The sequence below is a fragment of the Ranitomeya variabilis genome, chromosome 4 (genome assembly GCF_051348905.1).
Source record: "Ranitomeya variabilis isolate aRanVar5 chromosome 4, aRanVar5.hap1, whole genome shotgun sequence".
Lineage (NCBI taxonomy): Eukaryota > Metazoa > Chordata > Amphibia > Anura > Dendrobatidae > Ranitomeya > Ranitomeya variabilis.
The window spans coordinates 99,225,113-99,252,476 of record NC_135235.1 but is presented as its reverse complement, the minus strand read 5'-3'; the positions used below and the strand labels follow the sequence as shown (position 1 = coordinate 99,252,476).

The 27,364-nt window shown below is 44.9% G+C and overlaps 1 protein-coding gene across 3 annotated transcripts in view; it reads right to left on the bottom strand.

The window, feature by feature from the left end:
* Positions 1–27,364, bottom strand: part of TBC1D12 (TBC1 domain family member 12) — a 124,632-nt gene that overhangs the window by 4,667 nt on the left and 92,601 nt on the right. For all 3 annotated transcript variants that reach the window (XM_077258968.1, XM_077258969.1, XM_077258970.1), the window contains 8 exons: positions 22,104–22,219; positions 21,378–21,460; positions 14,750–14,867; positions 13,287–13,393; positions 13,120–13,200; positions 9,093–9,187; positions 7,907–7,978; positions 1,402–1,530 (listed from right to left, as the gene is read on the bottom strand). In XM_077258968.1, coding sequence (XP_077115083.1) covers positions 1,402–1,530; positions 7,907–7,978; positions 9,093–9,187; positions 13,120–13,200; positions 13,287–13,393; positions 14,750–14,867; positions 21,378–21,460; positions 22,104–22,219 — 801 coding nt within the window. The remainder of the gene's footprint in view (positions 1–1,401; positions 1,531–7,906; positions 7,979–9,092; positions 9,188–13,119; positions 13,201–13,286; positions 13,394–14,749; positions 14,868–21,377; positions 21,461–22,103; positions 22,220–27,364) is intronic.

The following is a 27,364-nucleotide window of genomic DNA, read 5'->3' as shown; positions in this document are numbered from 1 at the left end:
TCCTAGAGTTAGGCTTCATTTGGCTAATATTTATGGCCAATGGGCACAATGAGCAGCACACTGAGCAATGTACGTCAGTTCTCTACACCATATGAACTGAACGATGATCAGCGTGTAAAAAATCTGTCATTGGAGCTTTAAAAAAAAAAAAAAAAAAAAAAAAAAAATTAGACCTGTTTCAGCAATCATGTCCATAATCTGGACGAGAGCCCTGAGGACCATCTCTCACTTGATGGCATCCGCAGCTCTCATGTTGTTTAGCGGCTTGGTGAAGTCACGTGGATGTCACGTCACAAAGACCTAATGCAAAATGATTGGATCATAGGAGAATCAAAAGAAAAAAAAGAAGAGCCACAAATGACAGAAGGCGGGAGGTGGATCTCAGGGCCCCCTCCCTGATGTAGTTGCTGGTTGGGGTCCTACAAATCAATTTGCCCCGACTTTACTGGATATGACTGTCCTGTGAATGTCAACATTCATTTGAAGGTAGCCTTAGGATAAGGACACACGGAGCCACAGACACACGTCGTGGAAAAGTAGCAGAGAGATTTTGTGGGGAGTCAGCACTATTTCCTTTAAAACCACAATACCATTAACATCAAGTAATACTTATAAGTAAACAAGACTGCGTAATAATCATTAATGGCAGTGTGGTTTGGTGATAGAAGTGCTATTCGACTGCAAAATCAAGCAGTCATTAGTAACCTGAAAAGATTGGCCACTGTTGCAAGTCGTTTGTCCGCAGAAGGTTCATGCTCAGTGTGACTTTACCCTACATAAAATATCATGTACTGGAGGCGAAGACCCCTGTCTCTCCGTAAAATACAAACTACTGAACAAAACAGGACCCAGGGTGTCCCGAGAGGTTGCTGGACTATACTTTATATATAACACTTCTTAACAGGCAGTCCCGATGATGCTGCAGTGTATAATTCCCTGTCCACAACAAGACTATATGGAAAGACAGACTCCAGAAGAGACCCAAGTGTTTGAGAACTTGTGACCCAGATTACCATTTATAGGGAGTGGGATTGTAAATCATTAGAGTTGTGTGAACAAAGGTAAGGTTTCCTTACTATAATGAAATCCAGGGAGTTAAAACACAAAAAAACAAAGAAACCTCATTGAGACCTATACAGAGAAAATGCGCAGAATAAAAAGAGTGTAATGTCATTTCTAGGTCTGCATCTCGGATATATTACGGATAAAGGTATCATCACCATTCAGAATAAAAACTAAGTGCAAATACGAGAAAATATTCTCCTCTGCATCGCGGAAGACATTGTGTCCCAGTAAAAAGGCTCTTTTATCAATGCTGCCAACTCAGGAAGCCAAGAAGTCCGCGATGAAGAGTGGCTCTGTGAGTCTGCCTCACGTGACGGAGATGCTGCTATGGCGTACCATGCTGTGATCGACCCGGAAGAAGGCCAGCTGGCATGGCTTATTGAGGAGATTTGCAAAGGCTATGAATGCATCAGCTTCTTCCAAGTTAAGAATGAGCACTGCTGCGATGAAGGACATGCCCTGGACCTGCGCGGAGAAGAAGAAAGGAGCAGAAGTGGTTCATTAATATACAATTCTGTCATCCCAGCCCAAGCTTACAGCTGTGGAGCGATGGATAGAAATGGTGGGTGTACACTGTAAACAGGATGCACGTGTTACGGCTGCACACAGGATGCTGATTAATAAAACCCCGAATAATTGGGAACAAATATTCAGCAATGCTGTGCAGCAATAAGATAGTAATATAGTAATAACTCTTTGTATTCAGCCACAGAACTCCGTTCCACATTCTTGGGTAGAGAATCGGTCAGGACTATTCACCCCACAAAGCAGCCACTACTGTTTTATAGGGCAGGGGATAGCATTTTACACATGTCCCCATACACATTTTCTGGTCCAGAGGAGTCACACTGTTCCTGGCTTGTCTCCTATCCCCCTGGCCCGGATACATTGTCACATGTCAGCTCTGGTGTATGCGCAGAACAAGCGGAGGCCAGTACACCTCGCGTCACTGCGCATGTGCCGGACCCTGACCGAGCGGCCAGGAGGACAGTGATATAGAAGGGCTAATATTTCTGTCAGTACTACATTTTGTCTAGCATTAACACGTCTTGTAGTCTTATTTTATGTTTATTAATTTCTTAAGGTCTAATATTTGGTATATCATCTTCCCATCTCATATAGGATGTTTTAGGAAACTGGGTGTGTTATGGGTAGCTAAAGAGATTGTTCACGACTTTTTCATTGATGACCTATCCTCAATGTCTGATCTGTCGGGGTCCAACACCTGGCACCCCGCCGATCATAGGCCAGAAATACTCACTTGCAGAGCTGCTCCACCTACTGACAGTGGCAGGGTACTACACATCCGCCTCCTATTGATTTTTAATTATAATTATTCCCTGTCACTTTCCTTGGTCCAATTTTTTATGTTTTGGTGTTACCTTCCTTCTTGGTAGTGGTTTTACACTATAACTTTGGCACATGGGTGACCCATTTATTACAACAACTTTTGGATACCTTTATTAGCATTTTTTATATTGGTGTCATTTCTGTGTCTGTTACTAACTCCTATTGATTTGAATAGAAGGTGCATGTGTTGTGTCAAAAAAATGCAGCAATGCAAGAATATGTCATAAATAGAAGAGTAAACTATCCTTTATTTTCATATTCATGGACCCGTAGAAGTGCTGATTGCACTAAATGGCCGTCGTCCTCCCTCACTCCCCGCAACCTCGCTAAAACCTGATATGTGTCTAAAATAATCCGTGTTATGGACTGAAGGCACATTAAAGACGTTCATTCAGCAAACTGGTGAGTGCCGCTGTCTTTTATCTTTTGCGATATGGAAAATAGGATTCTTTATTTTTATCGACTAACAAAATGCAAACTGAATGAACAAAAGCAAAGAGAAATCTAAATACAAATATTTGACATCTTTTTATCTTTAAAAACATCAAAGCTTCACTTTCTCCTAGCTACACTTGCACAAACAACCCTAATCTCAATATCAAGTCTGTCTGGGATTACATGAAGAAACAGAAGGATTTTTGGTTAGTTCAAGTGCACGTGAACAATCAATACTTTGCTGCGGTTTTGAAGATAAAGGGCAGCCACACCAATGGTGATTTGATGTAGATGTCTCTTCGGTTCATTTACTTCATATTTTATCAATTAATGATGTGCAAATTATTAATGCTTCTATTTGTAAAAGCATGTTTACTTTGCAGCATTTTTCTCAGCAACTGCCTAAAACTTTTGCACAGCCCTGTACATATCCAGAATCTATGCTGCTCTTTATTGTAGCAGGGCATTTACAGGATAGCCTGGGGACGATGCTTCCTTACAGATCAGGGCCTGATCCTACAAGTATATTTCAGAGTCTGCATTCTCTCCCTTACTTTGATATTTTTAATAGAAGACGGTAGGCAGGAAAATGGAAAAATACAGGCCTGAAATTCATCGCACACACCTAATGTCCTGGAATGCTTATAATAGCCATTTTTAAGTAATTAACAGTGTTTCTAACCAAAAAAATACAGTTTTTATCTTTTTAGTGTGTGTCCCCTTGCTGCTGCTACCTGCAGACACAGCAAGATTAGTCTGCTCCCCCCTCTGGCAGCTGACAACAGAATCCCTTCTTACTTTGCCAAGATGGAGTCATCCAGCTTCACTGCCATATTACCGCAGGGGGCTCTACTCTTTTCTTGACATAGGGGCAATAGTTTAGTTATTTTTTGGCTGTAAACATGGGATTACCTGAGAACTAGCTGTGAGGGAAGTAATCGAGCACATGGCGTACCAAGCAGATGTTCACATTGCTGTACACTTTGGACACCAAGTGGTGCCATACTATGTGAGTAAATGTCATAACTCATCCCTGGAACTTCTTTGTTGTTACAACATGTAAATGGAAAACTTTCTTAGCTTATATATATATATATATATATATATATATATATATATATATATATATATATATATATATATATATTTATATTAATTAATATATATATATATATATATATATATATATATATATATATATTAATTAATTAATATATATATATATATATATATATATATATATATATATATATATATATATATATATATATATATATATATATATATATATATATATATATATATATATAATTGTCTAAGGTCCACTTCCGTCTGTCCGTCCGTCCCGGAAATCCGGCGTCGCTGATCAGCAACGGGCACAGCCCGGCCGAGAATTAGTCCCTCCCTACTTCCGTCCAGTCAGCGCTCACACAGGGTTAATGGCAGCAGTAACAGACCGCGTTATGCCGCGGGTAACGCACTCCGTTAACGCTGCTATTAACCCTGTGTGACCAACTTTTTACTATTGATGCTGCCTATGCAGCATCAATAGTAAAAAGATCTAATGTTAAAAATAATAAAAAACCAAAAAACCTGATATTCTCACCTTCCATCATCCGCCGATGCGCGCGCGGCAGCTGCCAGCTTCTGTTCCCAGAAATGCATTGCGAAATTACCCAGAAGACTTAGCGGTCTCGCAAGAACGGAACGGAAGCTGGTGGCAGCCGCGCGCGCATCGGGACAGCTTCGCTGGACGAGGGCGGGTGAGTATATAACAATTTTTTATTTTAATTATTTTTTTTTAACACCCCTTAAGCCCCGAGGGTGGTTTGCACGTTAATGACCGGGCCAATTTTTACAATTCTGACCACTGTCCATTTATGAGGTTATAACTCTGGAACGCTTCAACAGATCTTAGCGATTCTGACATAGTTTTCTCGTGACATATTGTACTTCATGATAGTGGTAAAATTTCTTCGACATAACTTGGCGTTTGTTTGTGAAAAAAAACGGAAATTTGGCGAAAATTTTGAAAATTTTGCAATTTTCCAAATTTGAATTTTTATGCTCTTAAATCACAGAGATATGTCACACAAAATACTTAATAGATAACATTTCCCACATGTCTACTTTACATCAGCACAATTTTGGAACCAAAATTTTTTTTTGTTAGGGAGTTATAAGGGTTAAAAGTTGACCAGCAATTTCTCATTTTTACACCACCATTATTTTTTTTAGGGACCACATCTCATTTGAAGTCATTTTGAGGGGTCTATATGATAGAAAATACCCAAGTGTGACACCATTCTAAAAACTGCACCCCTCAAGGTGCTCAAAACCACATTCAAGAAGTTTATTAACCCTTCAGGTGTTTCACAGGAATTTTTGGAATATTTAAATAAAAATGAACATTTAACTTTTTTTCACACAAAATTTATTTCAGCTCCAATTTGTTTTATTTTACCAAGGGTAACAGGACAAATTGGACAACAACCTTTGGGGTCCATTTTCTCCTGAGTACGCTGATACCCCATATGTTGGGGTAAACCCGTTTGGGCGCACGAGAGAGCTCGGAAGGGAAGGAGCACGGTTTTACTTTTTCAACGCAGAATTGGCTGGAATTGAGATCGGACGCCATGTCGCGTTTGGAGAGCCCCTGATGTGCCTAAACAGTGGAAACCCCCAAATTCTAACTGAAACCCTAATCCAAACACACCCCTAACCCTAATCCAAACGGTAACCCTAACCACACCCCTAACCCTGACACACCCCTAACTCTAATCCCAACCTTAAATGTAATCCTAACCCTAACTTTAGCCCCAACCCTAACCCTGACTTTAGCCCCAACCCTAACCCTAACTTTAGCTCCAACCCTAGCCCCAACCCTAACCCTAGCCCTAACCCTAGCCCTAACCCTAATGGGAAAATGGAAATAAATACATTTTTTAAATTTTATTATTTTTCCCTAACTAAGGGGGTGATGAAGGGGGGTTTGATTTAATTTTATAGCGTTTTTTTATAGCGGATTTTTATGATTGGCAGCCGTCACACACTAAAAGACGCTTTTTATAGCAAAAAAGTTTTTGTGTCTCCACATTTTGAGACCTATAATTTTTCCATATTTTGGTCCACAGAGTCATGTGAGGTCTTGTTTTTTGCGGGACGAGTTGACGTTTTTATTGGTAACATTTTTGGACACGTGACAGTTTTTGATCGCTTTTTATTCCGTTTTTTGTGAGGCAGAATGACCAAAAACCAGCTATTCATGAATTTCTTTTGGGGGAGGCGTTTATACCGTTCCACGTTTGGTAAAATGGATAAAGCAGTTTTATTCTTCGGGTCAGTACGATTACAGCGATATCTCATTTATATCTTTTTTTATGTTTTGGCGCTTTTATACAATAAAAGCTATTTTATAGAAAAAATAATTATTTTGGCATCGCTTTATTCTGAGGACTATAACTTTTTTATTTTTTTGCTTATGATGCTGTATGGTGGCTCATTTTTTGCGGGACAAGATGACGTTTTCAGCGGTACCATGGTTATTTATATCCGTCTTTTTGATCACGTGTTATTCCACTTTTTGTTCGGCGGTATGATAATAAAGCGTTGTTTTTTGCCTCTTTTTTTTTTTTCTTCTTACGGTGTTCACTGAAGGGGTTAACTAGTGGGAGTTTATAGGTTGGGTCGTTACGGACGCAGCGATACTAAATATGTGTACTTTTATTGTTTTTTTTTAATTTAGATAAAGAAATGTATTTATGGGAATAATATATATATTTTTTCTTTATTTAGGAATTTTTTTTAATTTTTTTTTTACATTTTTACTTTGTCCCGGGGGGGGGGGGACATCACAGATCGCTGATCTGACAGTTTGCACAGCACTCTGTCAGATCAGCGATCTGACTTACAGCGCTGCAGGCTTACCAGCGCCTGCTCTGGACCCGGAAGTAGTCCCTGCAGGACCCGGATGCAGCCCCGCGGCCATTTTGGATCTGGGGCCTGCAGGGATAGGAGGTAAGAGACGCTCGGAGCAACGCGATCACATTGCGTTGCTCCAAGGGTCTCAGGGAAGCACGCAGGGAGCCCCCTCCCTGCACGATGCTTCCCTGGCCGCCGGAACACTGCGATCATGTTTGATCGCAGTGTGCCGGGGGTTAATGTGCCGATGGCGGTCCGTGACCGCTCCTGGCACATAGTGCCGGATGTCAGCTGCGATAGTCAGGTGACGATCGGCCGCGCTCCCCCCGTGAGCGCGGCCGATCGCATATGACGTACTATCCTGTCGGTGGGAATTAAGGCCCACCCCACCTCGATGGGATAGTACGTCATATGGGATTAAGGGGTTAACAGGGATATGGTGCCCACACTGCTATATAGTACGTGGGCTATGTTTTATACTGCGTGGGCCGTGCTATATATTACGTGGGCTGTGCAATATACTGCGTGGCCTGTGCTATACATTACGTGGGCTGTTATATACTGCGTGGCCTGTGCTATATACTATGTGGCTGCTATATACATACATACATATTCTAGAATACCCGATGCGTTAGAATCGGGCCACCATCTAGTAAATTATACAAGGCCTTTCATATCTATTGGTGAAGAGATCACTTAAAGGGAGTGTCTGCAATTTTTTTCTGAAACTCCTCCACTCCTTTTCATAGGCGGTGTCTAGTATTGTAATCCTGCCAAATAACTCCCTTTTTATAAAATAATTTTAACAGCCTTTTTAACCTTACTCACAAAAAACACATGAAAAAGCTTAAAAAAACCCCTCTTAAATAGTTTATACTATATAGGCTGCACACGCCTATCTTCAGCAGCCCGAACTAAGTAAATGGAGCACATGGCTTACTAAGCTATGGAGCATGCCCGACCGCTACTCCATTCAGAGGCCCACCGCTATTAAGTTATCCTCTATACTACAAATAAGAAATTAAGTAAACTCCTTTAAGGGGTTAACTTATTTTCTAAATCTCAGAGTTAAATTAGTGGCAACCTTGCACGTTTTATACGTAGGCTCAGCACAAAAATAGAAAATTCAACATACGTAGCCAACGTCTGGTCTGTAACACGTGTAGGCCCCCAGCACACTGTGCAGCAAGTCATGGTACGGTCCCCCCTGAAAACCGCAAGAAAATTTGGTTAACATGTCATTTTAATTTTTTTTCTAATACAGAGGCAAAAAAAAAAAAAAAAAAGCGCCTAGTTTCATATCAATACTAAAATGTGAAAATAAACACAAAACTGTGTTTACATGTAAATCAAAGGCCATTCTAAAGATGGAGTAGAGAGCAGTGAGACTTCCGCACAGGATGGGTGTGTGTTCATCAGCAGGAATATACAGCAATATGGTGCACAGGACGACCAGCGTCTGGAGCACACAGATAACCTTTACAGACCTGATGTCTGCCAGTGACAATGGCCAGGAAAACTGATAAATATAAAACTGAGTGGTGCTCGCCTCCATAACCTGCACTGGTCCTAGAGGCGGACATGAAATGGACTGTCCTACACAAAGCAGAGCCTCGTCCTTTACAGGGACTGGGAGATTGTGTGGAAACCTCACTGGGATGTGTTTACACAACCATTTTGGTTTCCTGCGCCCAATTCCACAAGTAATTCACAACCCAGGCATGTAAAGGGCGATTCCACAGCCTCATTCAAAATTTTCCACAAGGATTTTAGTGCCACTGTGAGGAGTAAATCTGTGCTGAAAAAGGTGGTTACTCCATTTTTCCCATGGAGATGGCACGGAATAAGCGAGGATCTGCTAATCACTGAGCAGTTCTGCACCAGTGTAACATGCTAATCCGTGGCATGAATTTGGGAATCCGCTGGGATTTCGGTCACTGAGAATACTGTTGTGTAAACATGCCCATAAGGACAAGGCCTAACAATAATGTCTGGGAAGGCGGACCGAGACAAGAGGACAAAGCTTCACTTTTCCCCATGGTCCCCTCCAAACACTGTGGACTGAATGTACAGTACACTGTGGACCTAGGAGCCAATGTGATGTCTGCAGTCAATCACTGGCCTCAGTGTTGTAGGGCCCAAGACCGCTGAGGACAGTGATTGACTGCAGACATCATGCGACTTACAGCTGCCTGCAATGTAAAGGTGGAGGAGAAGGGCTGGAGCAGAGGGCGAGGAAGTATTATTTGTTTTAGCAGTCACATAACTTGGCAGCCACTTTAAATAAAGAAAAAAAAAAAAAAAAAAGGAGAAACTTTTACCTTCTGGAAAATATACAGTGACGGGAATGTTCGGGATATGTCTAGCTTAATTAGCTCTAGACTGGCTTCTCTGTCAGCAACCGACACCCCGGCGTCTAGATGAAACATAGAAAGACATTGGCAATAGAAACCCATCGGACACGTCAATGAGTCTAAATAGCGATGAGTGCAGATTATTAAATGCTGAATAAATCAATAGCTACAACGTCTCATACATCAGTGGCTCTATCACTAGATGCATCTTCTTTAATGCTGGATAAATCAATAGCTCTAAAGACACAACTAATTAATTCCAAGGGTAAGAGACTTGAGCGGCGCAGTCAGAGCAGATATTGATAGCTATATAGTCAGAATAAGAATGAACAGAAACACATGCCAACAGTAATTGTAATTTCTCACTTCCATGGTCAAATTTCACTGGCATCTTAATGAATAATCCCATTTGCGAAACACAATACTACACAGTAGGCTAATGTATTGCTTCCAAAAAGCTTAAAGGGATTCTCTGGGAATAGAAAAACAAACCCAAAAACAAAGAAACAAAAAGGAAATGTCGCTAAAATTCCAAGATGTGTTTAATTAGTGGTACTGAGGTAAGAAGAGGCTGCTCATACTGCTGTCCACCTGATCGAATACTGGAGATACTAAAGGTACTGAGGGTGGTAAGAAGAGGCTGCTCACACTGCTGTCCACCTGATCGAATACTGGAGATACTAAAGGTACTGAGGGTGGTAAGAAGAGGCTGCTCACACTGCTGTCCACCTGATCGAATACTGGAAATACTAAAGGTACTGAGGGTGGTAAGAAGAGGCTGCTCACACTGCTGTCCACCTGATCGAATACTGGAGATACTAAAGGTACTGAGGTAAGAAGAGGCTGCTCATACTGCTGTCCACCTGATCGAATACTGGAGATACTAAAGGTACTGAGGGTGGTAAGAAGAGGCTGCTCACACTGCTGTCCACCTGATCGAATACTGGAGATACTAAAGGTACTGAGGTAAGAAGACGCTGCTCACACTGCTGTCCACCTGATCGAATACTGGAGATACTAAAGGTACTGAGGGTGGTAAGAAGAGGCCGTTCACACTGCTGTCCACCTGATCGAATACTGGAGATACTAAAGGTACTGAGGTAAGAAGAGGCTGCTCACACTGCTGTCCACCTGATCGAATACTGGAGATACTAAAGGTACTGAGGTAAGAAGAGGCTGCTCACACTGCTGTCCACCTGATCGAATACTGGAGATACTAAAGGTACTGAGGGTGGTAAGAAGAGGCCGTTCACACTGCTGTCCACCTGATCGAATACTGGAGATACTAAAGCTACTGAGGTAAGAAGAGGCTGTTCACACTGCTGTCCACCTGATCGAATACTGGAGATACTAAAGGTACTGAGGGTGGTAAGAAGAGGCTGCTCACACTGCTGTCCACCTGATCGAATACTGGAGATACTAAAGGTACTGAGGGTGGTAAGAAGAGGCTGCTCACACTGCTGTCCACCTGATCGAATACTGGAGATACTAAAAGTACTGAGGTAAGAAGAGGCTGCTCACACTGCTGTCCACCTGATCGAATACTGGAGATACTAAAGGTACCGAGGGTGGTAAGAAGAGGCTGCTCACACTGCTGTCCACCTGATCGAATACTGGAGATACTAAAGGTACTGAGGTAAGAAGAGGCTGCTCACACTGCTGTCCACCTGATCGAATACTGGAGATACTAAAGGTACTGAGGGTGGTAAGAAGAGGCCGTTCACACTGCTGTCCACCTGATCGAATACTGGAGATACTAAAGGTACTGAGGTAAGAAGAGGCTGCTCACACTGCTGTCCATCCTGTCTATCTCCTCTAATATTGGAGACACCAAGGGTACGGAGGAAATAAACTGTGCACATTGCTGTCCATCCTATCCGGTCTAATAGGATATACCACGAGTGCTGAGGTAAAATAAGAAGCTGTTCACACTGCTGTCCATCTGATCTAATACTGGAGATACCAGGAGTGCTGAGGTAGAAAAGGTAAGAACAGGCTGCTCACACTGCTGTCCACCCTGTCCATCAGATCGAACACTAGATATACCAGGGGTGCTAAGGTAAGAAGAGGCTGCTCACACTGCTGTCCACCCTTGTCCATCTGATATAACATTAGGAGATACCAGGGGTGCTGAGGTAAGAAGAGGCTGCTCACACTGCTGTCAACCCTGTCTATCTCGTCTAATATTGGAGACACCAAGGGTACAGAGGAAATAAACTGTGCACACTGCTGTCCACCCTAACCAGTCTAATAAGATATACCAGGAGTGCTGAGGTAAAATAGGAAGCTGCTCACAATACTGCTGTCCACGCTGTCTATCTGATCTAATACTGGAGATACCAGGAGTGCTGAGGTAGGAAAGGTAAGAAGAGGCTGCTCACACTGCTGTCCACCCTATCATGCTGAATGACTATAGAGAGCATAGTCTCCAAGCACTCTAGTGGATCTTCGTACTGTACATGCTCAGTCACTTGTTTAACATCTTAGGACAGTTTTGTGTTCGTAGAAAAGTATGCAGCTTTTTTGTTAGACTTTTACTGAACAATTGTCAGACAAATAAGCAGGAAACATAAAAAAACTACAACACATATAGAAAACACAAGAGGACATTACCAAACTAATGTGTGTATTGAACAGGCAACAAAAAGAATTAAGAATACAATGCGGTCTATAAATGTTTAAAGCATGGAAGGAAGATGAGGTGGGGGAAGAGAAAGAACAAGAAAGGAGAAGAAAAAGTTTAAGGAGGGAGAGAAGTAGCCATACTAAGCCCACTTAAAAGGAATCTGTCAGTAGGAGTTCAGGACTTCACCCCACAAACTATTTACATGTGCATGTAACTTTTTCAAGACAAGTATAGCAGTACCGTTTAACACTTCAGTCTGTTCCTCCATTACTGAAAAAATGAAGTGTTTAAATTTATATGCAAATGAGGCTGAAGGGCTATTTGTAGATCTGAAGCCTCTGTCACTCCAGCTCTATTCACATTCCTGTAGAGTGCCAACTGCTCCTGCTTGTGGAGGTGAAATTCTTGTGGGGGTGAACCCTGCTGACAGATTTCCTTTACGGGAGGGAAGAAGGGTTCTAGGATGCATCTAGGCGAGTACTGTATCAGCAGCAAGACCAGGCTCGTTCTGGGTCTATGATCTGAAGGAAAAGTAGGAAGCCCTGGCACCCAGATCAGGTGCTCCATTGAGTCAACATTTTGCTCAGTTTAATTCTATGGCAATAACCTCCCTAGATAAAATTATCGTGATTTGCTAATTAAATGTATTTATGATGTTATTTATAGAGACATTCCCTTTAGTATATCTTTTTCTATTGCCAGAGATCCCCTTTAAGATATAAACATGCTGTAAGAAAATCTCTATCTACCTGGTGCCATTTTATAAATCATTGAATAATCATATATCAGGGGGTAGATTAAAACCCAGGGAATGAAAATCCACGAGTGGGTTACAATAGGACGGCTTTTATTTATGAGGGTTTCCAGCAGAATGCATTTGTCACCTATACACTGGGGTAGCTGATAAGGATGGATTGGTGGAAGGCCGACTGCTGGGAACACATCTGTGTCAGTCAGAGGAGCCGCAGCTTCACGTTTGGCTTCTGTTTCATTCATACTCCTCCTAGGTACTGAGATCAGTAGGGGGTCTCAGAAGTCAGACCACCACACATCACTATTTATCACCTACAGTATGCAGTAGATAGGTCAAGGACAAATGCTTTATGGTTAGAATATGCCTTCAAAAACCCAAACAGTTTATTAATCTCTACTCTCTTTATAATGCATATTAGTTTTGACAAAGATCGCAGCTGCGATCGAAATGCGTCGCTCATGTCCTCATGTGCGTTATAATGTGGTCCTAGGAGCTGGAGTTATTTTAATCATGTGTAATAAAATTTGATAATTTTTTATTTTTTATTTTAAAGAGGAGCTGGAACATCAACTTTTTTTCTTCGTTAAGTTAGAATACCGTAAAAGTAGATTTACCTTCAGATTCATTTTCGGAGGTGGTCTCACTTAAGCTTTTCCAACGCTCCTTAGCTCTAGAGAGGAAGATGTCATACAGCTCTGGAAATGTAAGATAAAAATGAGAATAAAAGAAGAATAGTGCCTGAGAAGAAACACACTGGATCATTAACACTGGATATGCTCACCGGGGGTGATATTAAGCTCATTCCCTACAGCCAGGCTCCACACCTTGCCACGTACGCTGGGTGGTAAGCCTTGCCACCAAAGGTCTCGAACTTTCCTTGAATTTCTCCTGGAAGAAAGGAAGGAATAAACGATACACTCACTAAACTAGATTTTAGATTTCCACCACAGATGTGGATTCACAAATTCCTGAATAAGCAAAAAACTTCTTCCTCAAAGTGTTTCAGGCACAGACTCCAAATCCAAAATTTATAGCAACAGACTTTTCCTTCCAAAATGAAATCATTCTCTCCATATACTGGTATCATCAGTGCAAAGATACATTCATTAATGCAAAACCATCTCAAGAACATTTGTCCCCAGTTACTATTGTGGAGAGTGTGGATGGTGACTTCATTCTGAAAGGTGCAATAGATACTAAATAATACTATGTGAGGGCATCTACACATGCATAGCAGACCTGTCTAGAGACTTGTTTGCTGCAAACCGTGTCAAGTAAGACTACTTACCTAAGGTTATGGGTGGAAGCAATAACAATACTCAGAAAAGATGTTAGTGCCAAGCCCATCTAACTGTGTGGCAAACTTACTTTTACCTTCATAAATAGATGATCTCCAATACACACACCCGTTTAAGTCCCTAGTTATTGGTTTCGGTCTCGGATTTGATAACCTATCAGAAAAGGAGCCCTTGGGACCTGATCCTTGCACCCTCAGCAAACAGCAGAATATGCAGGGGAAAGCAACGGCTAGCCATTAGTATTAAGAAGTGGCCATTGAGATGAATGGCAGACCAGAGCAAGTCCGACAGAACAGTCTTAATTCTGACTCATAGGGGGACATGTGAACAAGGGTGGTCTTCATGAGACAAACGTAAGAACGGTTACCATTATTTGTAAACCATTCTCTGGGAACTAGCTTTTGGAGTAGCTAAGATTTTATCATACGATTGATTGTCCAGGGCCGGTATCTGAATTTTAAAGCTGCTGCAGTCAGTTGAATATTGGTCTAAAAAATACAAGGATGAGCCAAATGCAGTAGGAGTAGGACCGGCGTCTATCAGACATCTACAACCCCTTTATTATGTCTAGCCATCAGTTCTGACTGTGCCATGGTGCCACTGGTTTCCCTTTTGTTCAGTATTGCTCAGATAAATATAAAATGAGGAGCCATCTCTCCAAAAGGGGCACGTGTGTTCCCAAAGAGACCTGGCTGTAAAATATGTGTCCTCTATTGACAGAGCACGGAATCTTTCCTCTATAACAGGTCAGTGTTTCCTATTTCATTAAAAAGCACTGACTGAAAGGTGGAACGAAAATCATAAAATCAGCCAAAAAGTGATCACTAATGGTGAGAACCAGCTTGTTAGCAGAGAATGTGAGGTGGCCACTCAGTGCTGCCGCGATGCCATCTGACCATGTGCATCGTGTATACCAGGTCAGATACCGTGACTGGAGAAAACTTACACAGCGTCCCAGTTTGGCAAGATTTCAGAATTCCACACAACCATGGCACTCGCAATATTTTCCTCTTGCTTGAATCTTTCCTTCATCATCTTTTTTCTTCTTTGTGCCTCTTTAACTTCTACAGAAAAAAAAACCACGTTATATGACTCGATAAAACGTTTTCAAAAGCTTAATCCTTGGATCGTCTCTGTATACTCACCACGACCCAGGGATGTACGTGTCAGCCAAGTGTGACATCAAACCTCCTAATAGTAGCTTAGAACATGATAAAGGGAATCTGTCAGCAAAAACCTGACTATTTCCTATATCCCAACTATTTAATCTGAGAGCAGCATAAGGTAAGGGCAGAGAGCCCGATTCCAGGGATGTGTCACTTATAAGGCTAGGTGCGGCAGTTTCAATGCAATCCGTGTTTTATCAGCAAGAGATTATTAACTTAGTCAGGCTAATCTGTGTAACCCCACCCCAGCACTGATTGGCAGTTTTCTGCCTATGCACAGTGTACACAAGAAGATGCCAATCAGCGGCGTGGCAAGGGTTATCCACAACTCTGCATACTGACCACTGCTACATCTACAGCAGAGAACACAGGGATTGTATCTAAACTGCACCAAGCAGCCCAGTAAGTGACATCACTGGAATCAGGTGCTGGCCCTACATTATGCCGCTTTTAGATTAGATAGCACAATCTTGCTGACAGATTTCCTTTAATATTTAAGGATCGTGTTGTTTATTATTATTTTTTATAAACCCCTCGATCTCTCTCCATGACTATGGTTAATTGACTTTTAACCTTTCCTCGTTGACAAGTGTTTAGTAATATCATCTAAAACCGTAAAAGTATCCGTATCTTCAGCTAAAACAAATTCCATATTAACACTGCTGAAAAAACAAGCCTCTCCTTTCCTCCAACGCTGGCTCATAAAGCTGCGGCTAAATGGTTTGGAGTCCATAAAGCAGATACGTGCGGCTTCTGTAAATGACATTATTCGCCATCACTCGGCGGTCCCGCGACAGCTCTGTGATGGAAGACTGTAGATTGTGTGTGGGCAGATCACGCTCCCTGGGACTTCGGAAGAGACTTTTAATCAAAATACATTTTTCAGTTAAGTTATTGCCCCTCTGAGTGATGGAGGAAATGGGAAGGTCAGTGACTATTAACAGATGATGATTTATCCCCCACTTTTCACCATTCCCCATCATTGCGCTGAACTCTGCCTGTGAGCCGCACTAGCGCTGTGGCGAGGATGATGGACTATCAGGAAATCGCTCCCAGCAGAGTCTAGGAAAGCCACATGGGGTGGAAAGGATTTATATTCGTTCCCATCGACTCTCCGCCTGTGTGCCGTAAACACACTCTACCAATAACGCTTTACTGATTGCAGCTTTAATTACGGCTCTATTTCTTCCTCTTAATGTCTCATTTCATTCTGGGGCCATGCACGGTGCTAGGAAAGCATCATCCAAATTTATCTCAATAAAAGTGATATGTCTGCATGGCAAAGTGAAGCGTAAAGACACTGGGCAAAACAGATGTAGGAAACCAGCAGAAAGTAACTAGGAAAAGCAAGGACATTAATAAAGTAATGGTCACCAGATTTCACAATACAAGACAAATGCATCACTAAATAGATCTTAGACCTGATGAGGCTGGTAGACTTATTTTGATAAGCCATGTCAGAATGATTGTGTACTTACTTCTGAATGAACTTTTACACCAACCCTCTGTCCAACCAGCCTGATTGACAGCTCCTCCGCGTCCCTTCTTCCTCCTGCTGCAGAGACCTCACACTGCTCAGCACAAGCTGCAGCCATGCTGAGTGGAGACTGGAAACACATGGACTCCTGATTAGTGATGATAGTGTGCTCGTTACTCAGGTGTTCTCCCAGTATTTTGGGCGTGCTCGTAGAGTATGTTTGAGTCGCCACAGCTGCACGATTTGCAGCTGCTAGACAGCCTGAATACATGTGGGGGTTGTCTGTTTGTTAGGGAATCCCCACATGTAATCAGGCTGGCTAGCAGCTGCGGCGACTCAAACATAATTTACAAGCACGCCCAAAATACTCGGAGAACACCCGAGCATGCTCGGAAATCTCGAGTAAAGAGCACACTCGCTCATCACCACTCCTGATCTCGCTCATTCTTTACCTGGTCTCTTTATAATCAGTATCCTACAGAGATAGATGTGCATGGTAAATATATCAGCCCCATCAGGTCTATAAAATCTAATAGTGTGTGCTATACAGTGTGTATTGTGGAATCTGGTGACAGATCTGCTGCAATACACTGATTGGCTCAAAATGGCTTGTACAGAATACTTGGTGAATAGGTGCAGTATAGTCCTGCCACAATGGGTGTTGAGGCCAAGACTAAACGGCATGACACAAATTACCAGACAAGATGTGTGACCAAAACCATTTGTTAAACTTGTCTGCAACTTATTAAGGAACTATATTAGACTTGTGTTGTGGTTGTTTTATTATGGTATATAAAAAATATATATTTATATATTTCTTAAAAAAATACAACTAAAAACAAAACAAAAAAAAACGACAAATTGCACACAGGTCACAATCAAGTCGCAATCCCACTTCCAATGAGATCTGTGGGGGTGAGATTGCATACAATTTGGGTACAAATATCTAACTAGGCTGGACTTTTTTGGGACAGAAGCATTGCTGCGGGTCACTACAGGACCTCACTGTCAAACATTAGATGCCATGTTGCAGTGCGATACAAGAAAGGTTGAATAATAAACAAATGTGCATTTTGGAATTTCTCTCAGTCATTAAAATTTGTACAAAATGCTGCAAAGATGCCAAAAGGACTAATGAGCTGTGGATTGAAACCACTTCAAATCTTTTAGGACAAAATAACCAAAATGCGCATGAGAGTTCAGAAATCTCATTCACTTTGCTGGAACTGAAAAAGGCTGTGCTTTCACAGCAAAAACGGGATGTGTGAACATACTCTAAGGGTGAGGTCACACTAGGTGTTTTTATTTAATTTTTTTAATTTCAGAAATCTCATGCACACACGCTGGTTTTTTGTCATCAGTGTCTTGTGACTTGAATGTTTTTTTGCACACTAGAGCATGTCACTTTTTTCACCGTTTTTTATGCATTTTTCAGTGTTTTTCATACATTGAAAGTAATGGGTGGTGAAAAAATGCTGAAAATCTGAAACAAAAAATGCAGGCATCAGGTTTTGCAACTTTTTTTGTGCCAAAACCTGGTTCAACAGAATGAGATTTTGTCACTAAACTTTATCAGCATCCACAAAAGACAAATGTAGCATGATTAAAAACGCTGGAAAAAACAGCAAAACACACAAGTAAAACTTGATTTTTTTTCTGCAGCTTCTTTCCTGCCAGATCAGGTTTTACTGCAGGAAAACTGCTGAAAAAGTGTCTAGTGTGAGCTTACCCTAAGGGAAGAAAAAGTAACAGGACAAAGGCATTGGGCCCCGGGATGCACCAGATAATTGGGCTGTAACAATATCATCGTGAATTAGGAGCAATTACCCAGCGGGCAGGAAAGTGATAGCGCAGAAACACTATGCAGAAGGCTTCTGGTCTTGATAAGCCGGGCACATTAGTCTCATGGTAATGCATCTCCGAGGGTCCGCAGCCCAGAGCTAATGATCTACCAGTACACGGCACTTATTACAGGCAGTGACCCGGTGACCCGTCAGGCTGGTTAGTGAGGTCTTGCTATCGATCACGGTACTGATACTAGAGATCATACAGTACAGGAGGAGAGGCTGGTAGGAAAATGTGCAGCTTTCAGCTCCAAAACGGATGACAATGAGGCCATTTATATGACAGCATGTTGTATAATCCAAAATTACAGCCCATAATGTTTTAGCACCTTCCAATAGTGAAGGACGAGCTATAAAGTAAGAATTGTGGCACAGCAGCTTTATTTTATCACTCTTATACAACCTTGCATAACACTGAACGGCTGGGAAGCTATTGGGGTTTTATAAGACGCCAACAATAAAACGTGTGGGATTAAATGACATTTTATAGCTTGTACCTTCTGCAGCCGTATACATTGCTTGTCTGTGTATTATCCTAACCTGCCTCCATTATGTGGTGGAATCATACACTGTGTAATTGACAGTAGGGGCAGTCAGACGGCCGAGTACCACGGATGGCGATTGCATCGCAGTGCACGGACTGACCGGCGGCTCTGCTGACCCAGGCGGGACAGTGACATAGAATTACATGCTGTCACACCGGGGCCAGGAGAGCCGCCAGCCAGTCCGTGCACTGCAATGCAATCGCCATCGGTGGTACTCAGCCGTCTGACGGCCCCTTACAGTAGAGAGGCTAAAATTACCTTACGCTGTGTAGAATGAGAAACATGAAACGACATAAAGTCCCAGCAAACAAACTGACTGTTTTATGCTGCAGATCAAATAGCAACCAGCATTTACCAGGAGGTGGTGTGAAAATGCCTCTCACATCGACAGCTGGGGTATGTCCGCACAGGTCAGATGATACGAATTTTCTAAGGGGATATGTGGCCAAAAAAAATAAATCTGCAATGGATTTCAGTACCAACCATGTGGATCAGATCTTAATAAATCCTAAAGAGAATCTGTCAGCAGGTTTTTGCTATGTAATCGGACACAGTGGGATGATGCAGGGACAGAGACCATGATTCCTGCAATATATATCAACGCAAACAACTCAGAGTAGTAGAGGCCGAGTACTGAAGAGATCCATAAAAAATAAGTTTTTATTGAACACAAACAAGAAATGTCCAACAGGGGACGCTAGTGTGACCATAATAGATAGGTATAACCAAAATGCAGGAAAAGCAATGAATTAGATCAATGGAAGGGATTTTTAAATGTTTCAGGTACCAAGACCACCCTTCCTTATTGGGGCTTATTAAACAGGTATACCATGCAGAAGAAAAATGCCTTATTCAGCGGGATCAGGTATATGAGCAATGTGACAGCGGTGCGGAGCAGTAACATCCAGTCTCTAAGGGAAAGTTCACACAGGGCGTTTTTGCAGCTTTTTTTTCTGCAGCAAAACCGGATCTTGGCAGGAAAGAAGCTGCGTCAAAAACGCAAGTTTAGGTGCATTTTTTGTTGCATATTTAGTGCGGTTTTGTTGCCTTTTTTTGCTGCGCTTTTTTCTCTTTGTCCATGCTAATGTCCTTGAATTTTCAGCAGCAAAAACGCAGCAAATAATGATACCTGCGTTTTTGTTATGTTTTTGCTGAGTTTTTTCAACACCCATTCAAGTCAATGGGTGAAAAATGCTGAAAAATCACAGCAAAAACGCTGAAAGAAGTGACATGCTCTATGTCCAAAAAAAAGCAAAGCACAAAATACTGATCACACAAAAACCCAATGTTTGTGCATGAGATTTCTGAAATCTCATAGGCTTTGCTGGTACTGTGAAAGGCAGCTGAAAATTATCATTAAAAAAAACGCACCACAAAATGCAAATTCAATTAAATTCAACTCCCTATTGAGCCAATTTCTGGACTGGGTATTTGAAAATAGAATAGACATCAATGATTCATACAGATGTCAAGCCAATGTCAGACAAACCTGGATATGAGCCCAAGAATGGAGATAGTCACCACTTGCATCACTTCACCCCGACGCACGTTTCACCGCCAACTTATTGAAAACACTTCTCTTTTTTGTCTTGTGGTATTCACTATTTTTTTTTTTACACCACACTCTTCAAAATTGCCTGTGTTTTATGAATGTGGTGTGAAATCTAAAATACGCTTCATTTTTGTCTTTGACCAGTTTTGGGGACTTTTCAGAGTCAAAAGTCACAGATCCTTTGAAAAGTTGAATGTCAGTCTAAAAGTTTGCCAAATTGAAACTGGGGACTGGAGATGCGACAAAAAATGGCAACATTTCCTAAAAGTGGCATTTCACAAATCTGTCTAAAACAACCGGACAAGAAAAGCAGTCAAGGATAAAGAAAAAAAAAAAAAACTACTTACAAAATGGTGCAAATCCAATAGTAAATAAGGTACAAATACTAAAGCCACTAAAAAAAAAAGCAAATTACCGCAGAAAACTGGAAAATCAACAATGATGAGTGGGGCCTGTGAGCCTAAAAGGGCCTACTAAATTAGTGAAGCCTGTATCTCAGTTACAAAGGCTCTGTGGCATCTACTGCTCATGTACCCAAAGTAGCCAATCACTGGGCTCAGTGGCAGGCTCAACATCTCGGCCAAATCCAGTGATTGGTTGCAGTGGTCAAGTGCACTTCATGACTTCACCGCCGCAGCCAGTCAAGTCAACAAAGGACTGGAGCAGCAGCAGAGAGGCTTTGCTGGACTTGCAGGATAACTCAGATTTTTCCAAAAAGTTGAGCAATGCCAAATATGACAAGGCCAGTCTTACAGAAGGGAAGGTGTGACGTGGAATAGAAGTGTCAGCTCCATATAAAATGCTGCTTTATGTGCAGAAGACACCAGATTAGAACATCACTTCTATTCTGTACAGAGCAAAACCAGAACTCAGATCTCTGGCCATAAAATATTGGGCATTATATACTGTAATACTGAGATTATACAGGGCAGAATCCCTTCAGAAAGATGTTACATGAACTACAAGTCACAGAGTAGAAACTCGTCCTACCTCGCTTCTTAGCTTCTGCTACCATCTCATCATACTCCTGTCGGTGGCGCAGGGTTTCATGGACGGATTTTGCTGGAAGATTCCTATTATAATAATAATAGTAATTTAAAAATTGCTAATGTCACTTACAATGAAGTAGTGATATGTTATGTAAGGAGGAGACAAGACATTGGAAGATTTCCTTTCCACTGTTAATGCAGATAACTAAAACTAAGTTCACATTACTTTGTTTGCTTTTGTTAAATGAACACAACCTGAATTCAAGCACAAACAGATCTGTTCCATAACTGATGCAAATAGAGGCCGAGAGACCCCACTGATGGCTAGGAGGTCCATAAGGGCTTGGTTACTGAAGACCAGAAGAAGACATGCTGAAATAGTTTTCAAAACCTGAGAGGATAGTGAGCAGACCCTTAAATATTAAGCTAGATGCACTTTCCCAGTAGACTACACAATCTAGGTCAGTGTTTCTCAACTCTGGTCCTCAAGACCCACCAACAGGTCAAGTTTTCAGGATCTCTTATAGTATTGGACAGGTGATAATTTCATCATCTGCTCCAGCATTAACTCCATCGCCTATGGAAATCCTGAAAACATGGCCTGTTGGTGGGTCTTGAGGACTGGAGTTGAGAAACACTGATCTAGGTGCTGCCTATACTAACCAGCATAGTGGAGAATAAAAATGCAATTAAATGGCGTTAGCACAGTACGAACACATATACTCACGCAGGTCGATCTTCTAAGATGAGAGCGGTGGTAGAGAGTGGTTCAATCTCAAATTTTTTACGTCTTATGGATTGTGCTGGGACTTTGCATGTCCTCGCAGTGCGTTCTTCATATTCCTTAAAAATAAAAATAAATAAATTTGCTAGGGACTATAAAGTAGATAAAAGGAGTGGTTAGTGGAAAGAAAGTGAATATATCTATCTATATAATCGTCTAAGGGGTACTTCCGTCTGTCTGTAACGGAAATCCTGCGACCAATCAGAGACAGGCTTAGTCTGGCCGCAAATTGGCCTCTCCCTACTCTCCTCCAGTCAGTGCCCCCTCCCTACTCTCCTCCAGTCAGCGCCAGTGTGTCGCCCCATCCCGGACCAACTTTTTACTATTGATGCTGCCTATGCAGCATCAATAGTAAAAAGATATAATGTTAAAAATAATTTAAAAAAAAATAAAAAATTGTGCTATTCTCACCTTCCGCCGTCCACCGATGTGCGCGATGCTGCCGCCAGCTTCCGTTCCCAGTGATGCATTGCGAAATTACCCAGATAACTTAGCAGTCTCGCAAAACCGCTAAGTCATCTGGGTAATTTCGCAATGCATCACTGGGAACAGAAGCTGGCGGCAGCATCACGCGTATCGGCACAGCTGGAGGGTGAGTATATAACTATTTTTTTTTTTTTTTTTAAACAGGGATATGGTGCCCACACTGCTATATACTACATGGGCTGTGATATATACTGCGCGGCCTGTATTATATACTGCATGGGCTGTGTTATATACGTGGGCTGTGTTATATACTACGTGGGCTGTTATATACTACGTGGCCTGTGTTATATACTACGTGGTCTGTGTTATATACTACGTGGTCTGTGTTATATACTACGTGGTCTGTGTTATATACTACGTGGTCTGTGCTATATACTATGTGGTCTTTGCTATATACTACGTGGTCTGTGCTATATATATTGTGTGGGCTGTGCTATATATTACGTGGGCTGTGTTATATACTACGTGGCTGCGCTATATACTATGTGGCTGTCTGTGTTACGTGGGCTGTGCTATATACTACGTGGGCTGTGCTATATACTGCGTGGGCAGTGTTATATACTACGTGGCCTGTGTTATTAACTGCCTGGGCTGTGCTATATATTACGTATATTACTATGTTATATACTGCGTGGGCTGTGTTATATACTGCGTGGGCAGTGTTATATATCTAATATATAATTGCCTAGAATACTACTTCCTGCAATTTGTGCCAACTTCCGTGGCTTTGTCCGGAGCTATTGTCCGGAGCTATTGTCCGGAGCTATTGTCCGGAGCTAATGTCCGGAGCTAATGTCCGGAGATAAGTGACGTCACCAGTGTCCTACACCCAGGCAGAGCACAGTGGCCCCAGGCAGAGCACAGGGGCCCCAGGCAGCATATGGGGCCCCAGGCAGAGCACAGGGGCCCCAAGCAGCATATGGGGCCCCAGGCAGAGCACAGTGGCCCCAGGCAGAGCACACACCAAATCGGAGGCCGAGGGGCCCCGCCCACCAAATCGGAGGCCGACGGGCCCCACCCACCAAAGCGGAGGCCGAGGGTCCCCGCCCACCAAATCGGAGGCCGAGGGTCCCCGCCCACCAAATCGGAGGCCGAGGGGCCCCGCCAACCAAATCGGAGGCCGAGGAGCCCCGCCCACCAAATCGAAGGTCGAGGGGCCCCGCCCACGAAAACGGAGGCCGAGGGGCCCCGCCCACCAAAGCGGAGGCCGAGGGTCCCCGACCACCAAATCGGAGGCAGAGGGTCCCCGCCCACCAAATCGGAGGCCGAGGGTCCCCGCCCACCAAATCGGAGGCCGAGGGCCCCCGCCCACCAAATCGGAGGCCGAGGGTCCCCGCCCACCAAATCGGAGGCCGAGGGTCCCCGCCCACCAAATCGGAGGCCGAGGGTCCCCGCCCACCAAAGCGGAGGCCGAGGGGCCCCGACCACCAAATCGGAGGCCGAGGGTCCCCGCCAACCAAATCGGAGGCCGAGGGGCCCCGCCCACCAAATCGGAGGCCGAGGGTCCCCGCCCACCAAATCGGAGGCCGAGAGTCCCCGCCCACCAAATCGGAGGATAAGGGGCCCCGCCAACCAAATCGGAGGCCGAGGGGCCCCGCCAACCAAATCGATGGCCGAGCGGCCCCGCCCACCAAAGCGGAGGCCGAGGGGCCCCGACCACCAAATCGGAGGCCGAGGGTCCCCGCCCACCAAATCGGAGGCCGAGGGGCCCCGACCACCAAATCGGAGGCCGAGGGTCCCCGCCCACCAAATCGGAGGCCGAGAGTCCCCGCCCACCAAATCGGAGGATAAGGGGCCCCGCCAACCAAATCGGAGGCCGAGGGGCCCCGCCAACCAAATCGGAGGCCGAGGGGCCCCGACCACCAAAGCGGAGGCCGAGGGGCCCCGCCCACCAAATCGGAGGCCGGTCCCCGCCCACCAAATCGGAGGCCGAGGGTCCCCAGGGTGCAAAAGTAAGTGCGCCCCCGGGTGCAAAAGTAAGTGCGCCCCCGGGTGCAAAAGTAAGTGCGCCCCCGGGTGCAAAAGTAAGTGCGCCCCCGGGTGCAAAAGTAAGTGCGCCCCCGGGTGCAAAAGTAAGTGTGCCCCCGGGTGCAAAAGTAAGTGCGCCCCCGGGTGCAAAAGTAAGTGCGCCCCCGGGTGCAAAAGTAAGTGCGCCCCCGGGTGCAAAAGTAAGTGCGCCCCCGGGTGCAAAAGTAAGTGCGCCCCCGGGTGCAAAAGTAAGTGCGCCCCCGGGTGCAAAAGTAAGTGCGCCCCCGGGTGCAAAAGTAAGTGCGCCCCCGGGTGCAAAAGTAAGTGCGCCCCCGGGTGCAAAAGTAAGTGCGCCCCCGGGTGCAAAAGTAAGTGCGCCCCCGGGTGCAAAAGTAAGCGCGCCCCCGGCCCCGGGTGCAAAAGTAAGCGCGCCCCCGGCCCCGGGTGCAAAAGTAAGCGCGCCCCCCAGTCCCGTGTGTGAAAAGTGCTGCTGTAAAGCTGGTAGCGCTGTTCAAGCACCATGTATTTCCTTCAGGAAATGCCCATCTAATATATAATTGCCTAGAATACTACTTCCTGCAATTTGTGCCAACTTCCGTGGCTTTGTCCGGAGCTAATGTCCGGAGATAATGTCCGGAGCTAATGTCCGGAGATAATGTCCGGAGCTAATGTCCGGAGCTAATGTCCGGAGCTAATGTCCGGAGATAAGTGACGTCACCAGTGTCCTACACCCAGGCAGAGCACAGGGGCCCCAGGCAGCATATGGGGCCCCAGGCAGAGCACAGTGGCCCCAGGCAGAGCACAGGGGCCCCAGGCAGCATATGGGGCCCCAGGCAGAGCACAGTGGTCCCAGGCAGCCTATGGGGCCCCAGGCAGAGCACAGGGGCCCCAGGCAGCATATGGGGCCCCAGGCTGAGCACAGGGGCCCCAGGCAGCATATGGGGCCCCAGGCAGAGCACAGTGGCCCCAGGCAGAGCACAGGGGCCCCAGGCAGAGCACAGGGGCCCCAGGCAGAACATGGGGCCCCAGGCAGAGCACAGGGGCCCCAGGCAGAGCACAGGGGCCCCAGGCAGCATATGGGGCCCCAGGCAGAGCACAGGGGCCTCAGGCAGAGCACAGGGGCCCCAGGCAGCATATGGGGCCCCAGGCAGAGCACAGGGGCCCCAGGCAGAGCACAGGGGCCCCAGGCAGCATATGGGGCCCCAGGCAGAGCACAGTGGTCCCAGGCAGCCTATGGGGCCCCAGGCAGAGCACAGGGGCCCCAGGCAGCATATGGGGCCCCAGGCAGAGCACAGTGGCCCCAGGCAGAGCACAGTGGCCCCAGGCAGAACATGGGGCCCCAGGCAGAGCACAGGGGCCCCAGGCAGCATATGGGGCCCCAGGCAGAGCACAGGGGCCCCAGGCAGCATATGGGGCCCCAGGCAGAGCACAGGGCCCCAGGCAGAGCACAGTGGCCCCAGGCAGAGCACAGGGGCCCCAGGCAGAACATGGGGCCCCAGGCAGAGCACAGGGGCCCCAGGCAGAGCACAGGGGCCCAGGCAGAGCACAGGGGCCCCAGGCAGAGCACAGGGGCCCCAGGCAGAGCACAGGGGCCCCAGGCAGCATATGGGGCCCCAGGCAGAGCACAGTGGTCCCAGGCAGAGCACAGGGGCCCCAGGCAGCCTATCGGGCCCCAGGCAGAGCACAGTGGCCCCAGGCAGAACATGGGGCCCCAGGCAGAGCACAGGGGCCCCAGACAGCATATGGGGCCCCAGGCAGAGCACAGTGGTCCCAGGTAGAGCACAGGGGCCCCAGGCAGCCTATGGGGCCCCAGGCAGAGCACAGGGGCCCCAGGCAGCATATGGGGCCCCAGGCAGAGCACAGGGGCCCCAGGCAGCATATGGGGCCCCAGGCAGAGCACAGTGGCCCCAGGAAGAGCACAGGGGCCCCAGGCAGCATATGGGGCCCCAGGCAGAGCACAGGGGCCCCAGGCAGCATATGGGGCCCCAGGCAGAGCACAGCGATATTTTGGACCACTGTGCGGTGTTTCAGACCCCCTGTGTGATGTCTGGGGCCCTGTTCTTAAGTATATTAAAGATTAAAGTAACGTATATTAAAGTATATTATAGATCAAATTTGACACGTTTATGAGCACCATTGAGTGATATACTCAAGAATGACATAATTTTTCAACATTATATGGTTTCAAACTGTAAACACTCAGTTTTTTTTACTTCAACCAGAAAACCTTAACGGTTCATAAAAAACTTGACTGTTCAGGATATGATAAAAGTCATAGTATTCTGAATCTTTAACTTATAAAGATACCTTTACATGGGGTGATTATTGGTTCCAGAGAGGCTTTCGGCCGATAATCGTACACATGGCTGGTGACAGGACAATACAATATAAACGTTCAAAGGTAAACACTGATAACATTAAAATCTAATATATAATTGCCTAGAATACTACTTCCTGCAATTTGTGCCAACTTCCGTGGCTTTGTCCGGAGCTATTGTCCGGAGCTATTGTCCGGAGCTAATGTCCGGAGATAAGTGACGTCACCAGTTTCCTACAACCAGGCAGAGCACAGTGGCCCCAGGCAGAGCACAGTGGCCCCAGGCAGAACATGGGGCCCCAGGCAGAGCACAGGGGCCCCAGGCAGCATATGGGGCCCCAGGCAGAGCACAGGGGCCCCAGGCAGCATATGGGGAACCAGGCAGAGCACAGTGGCCCCAGGCAGAGCACACACCAAATCGGAGGCCGAGGGG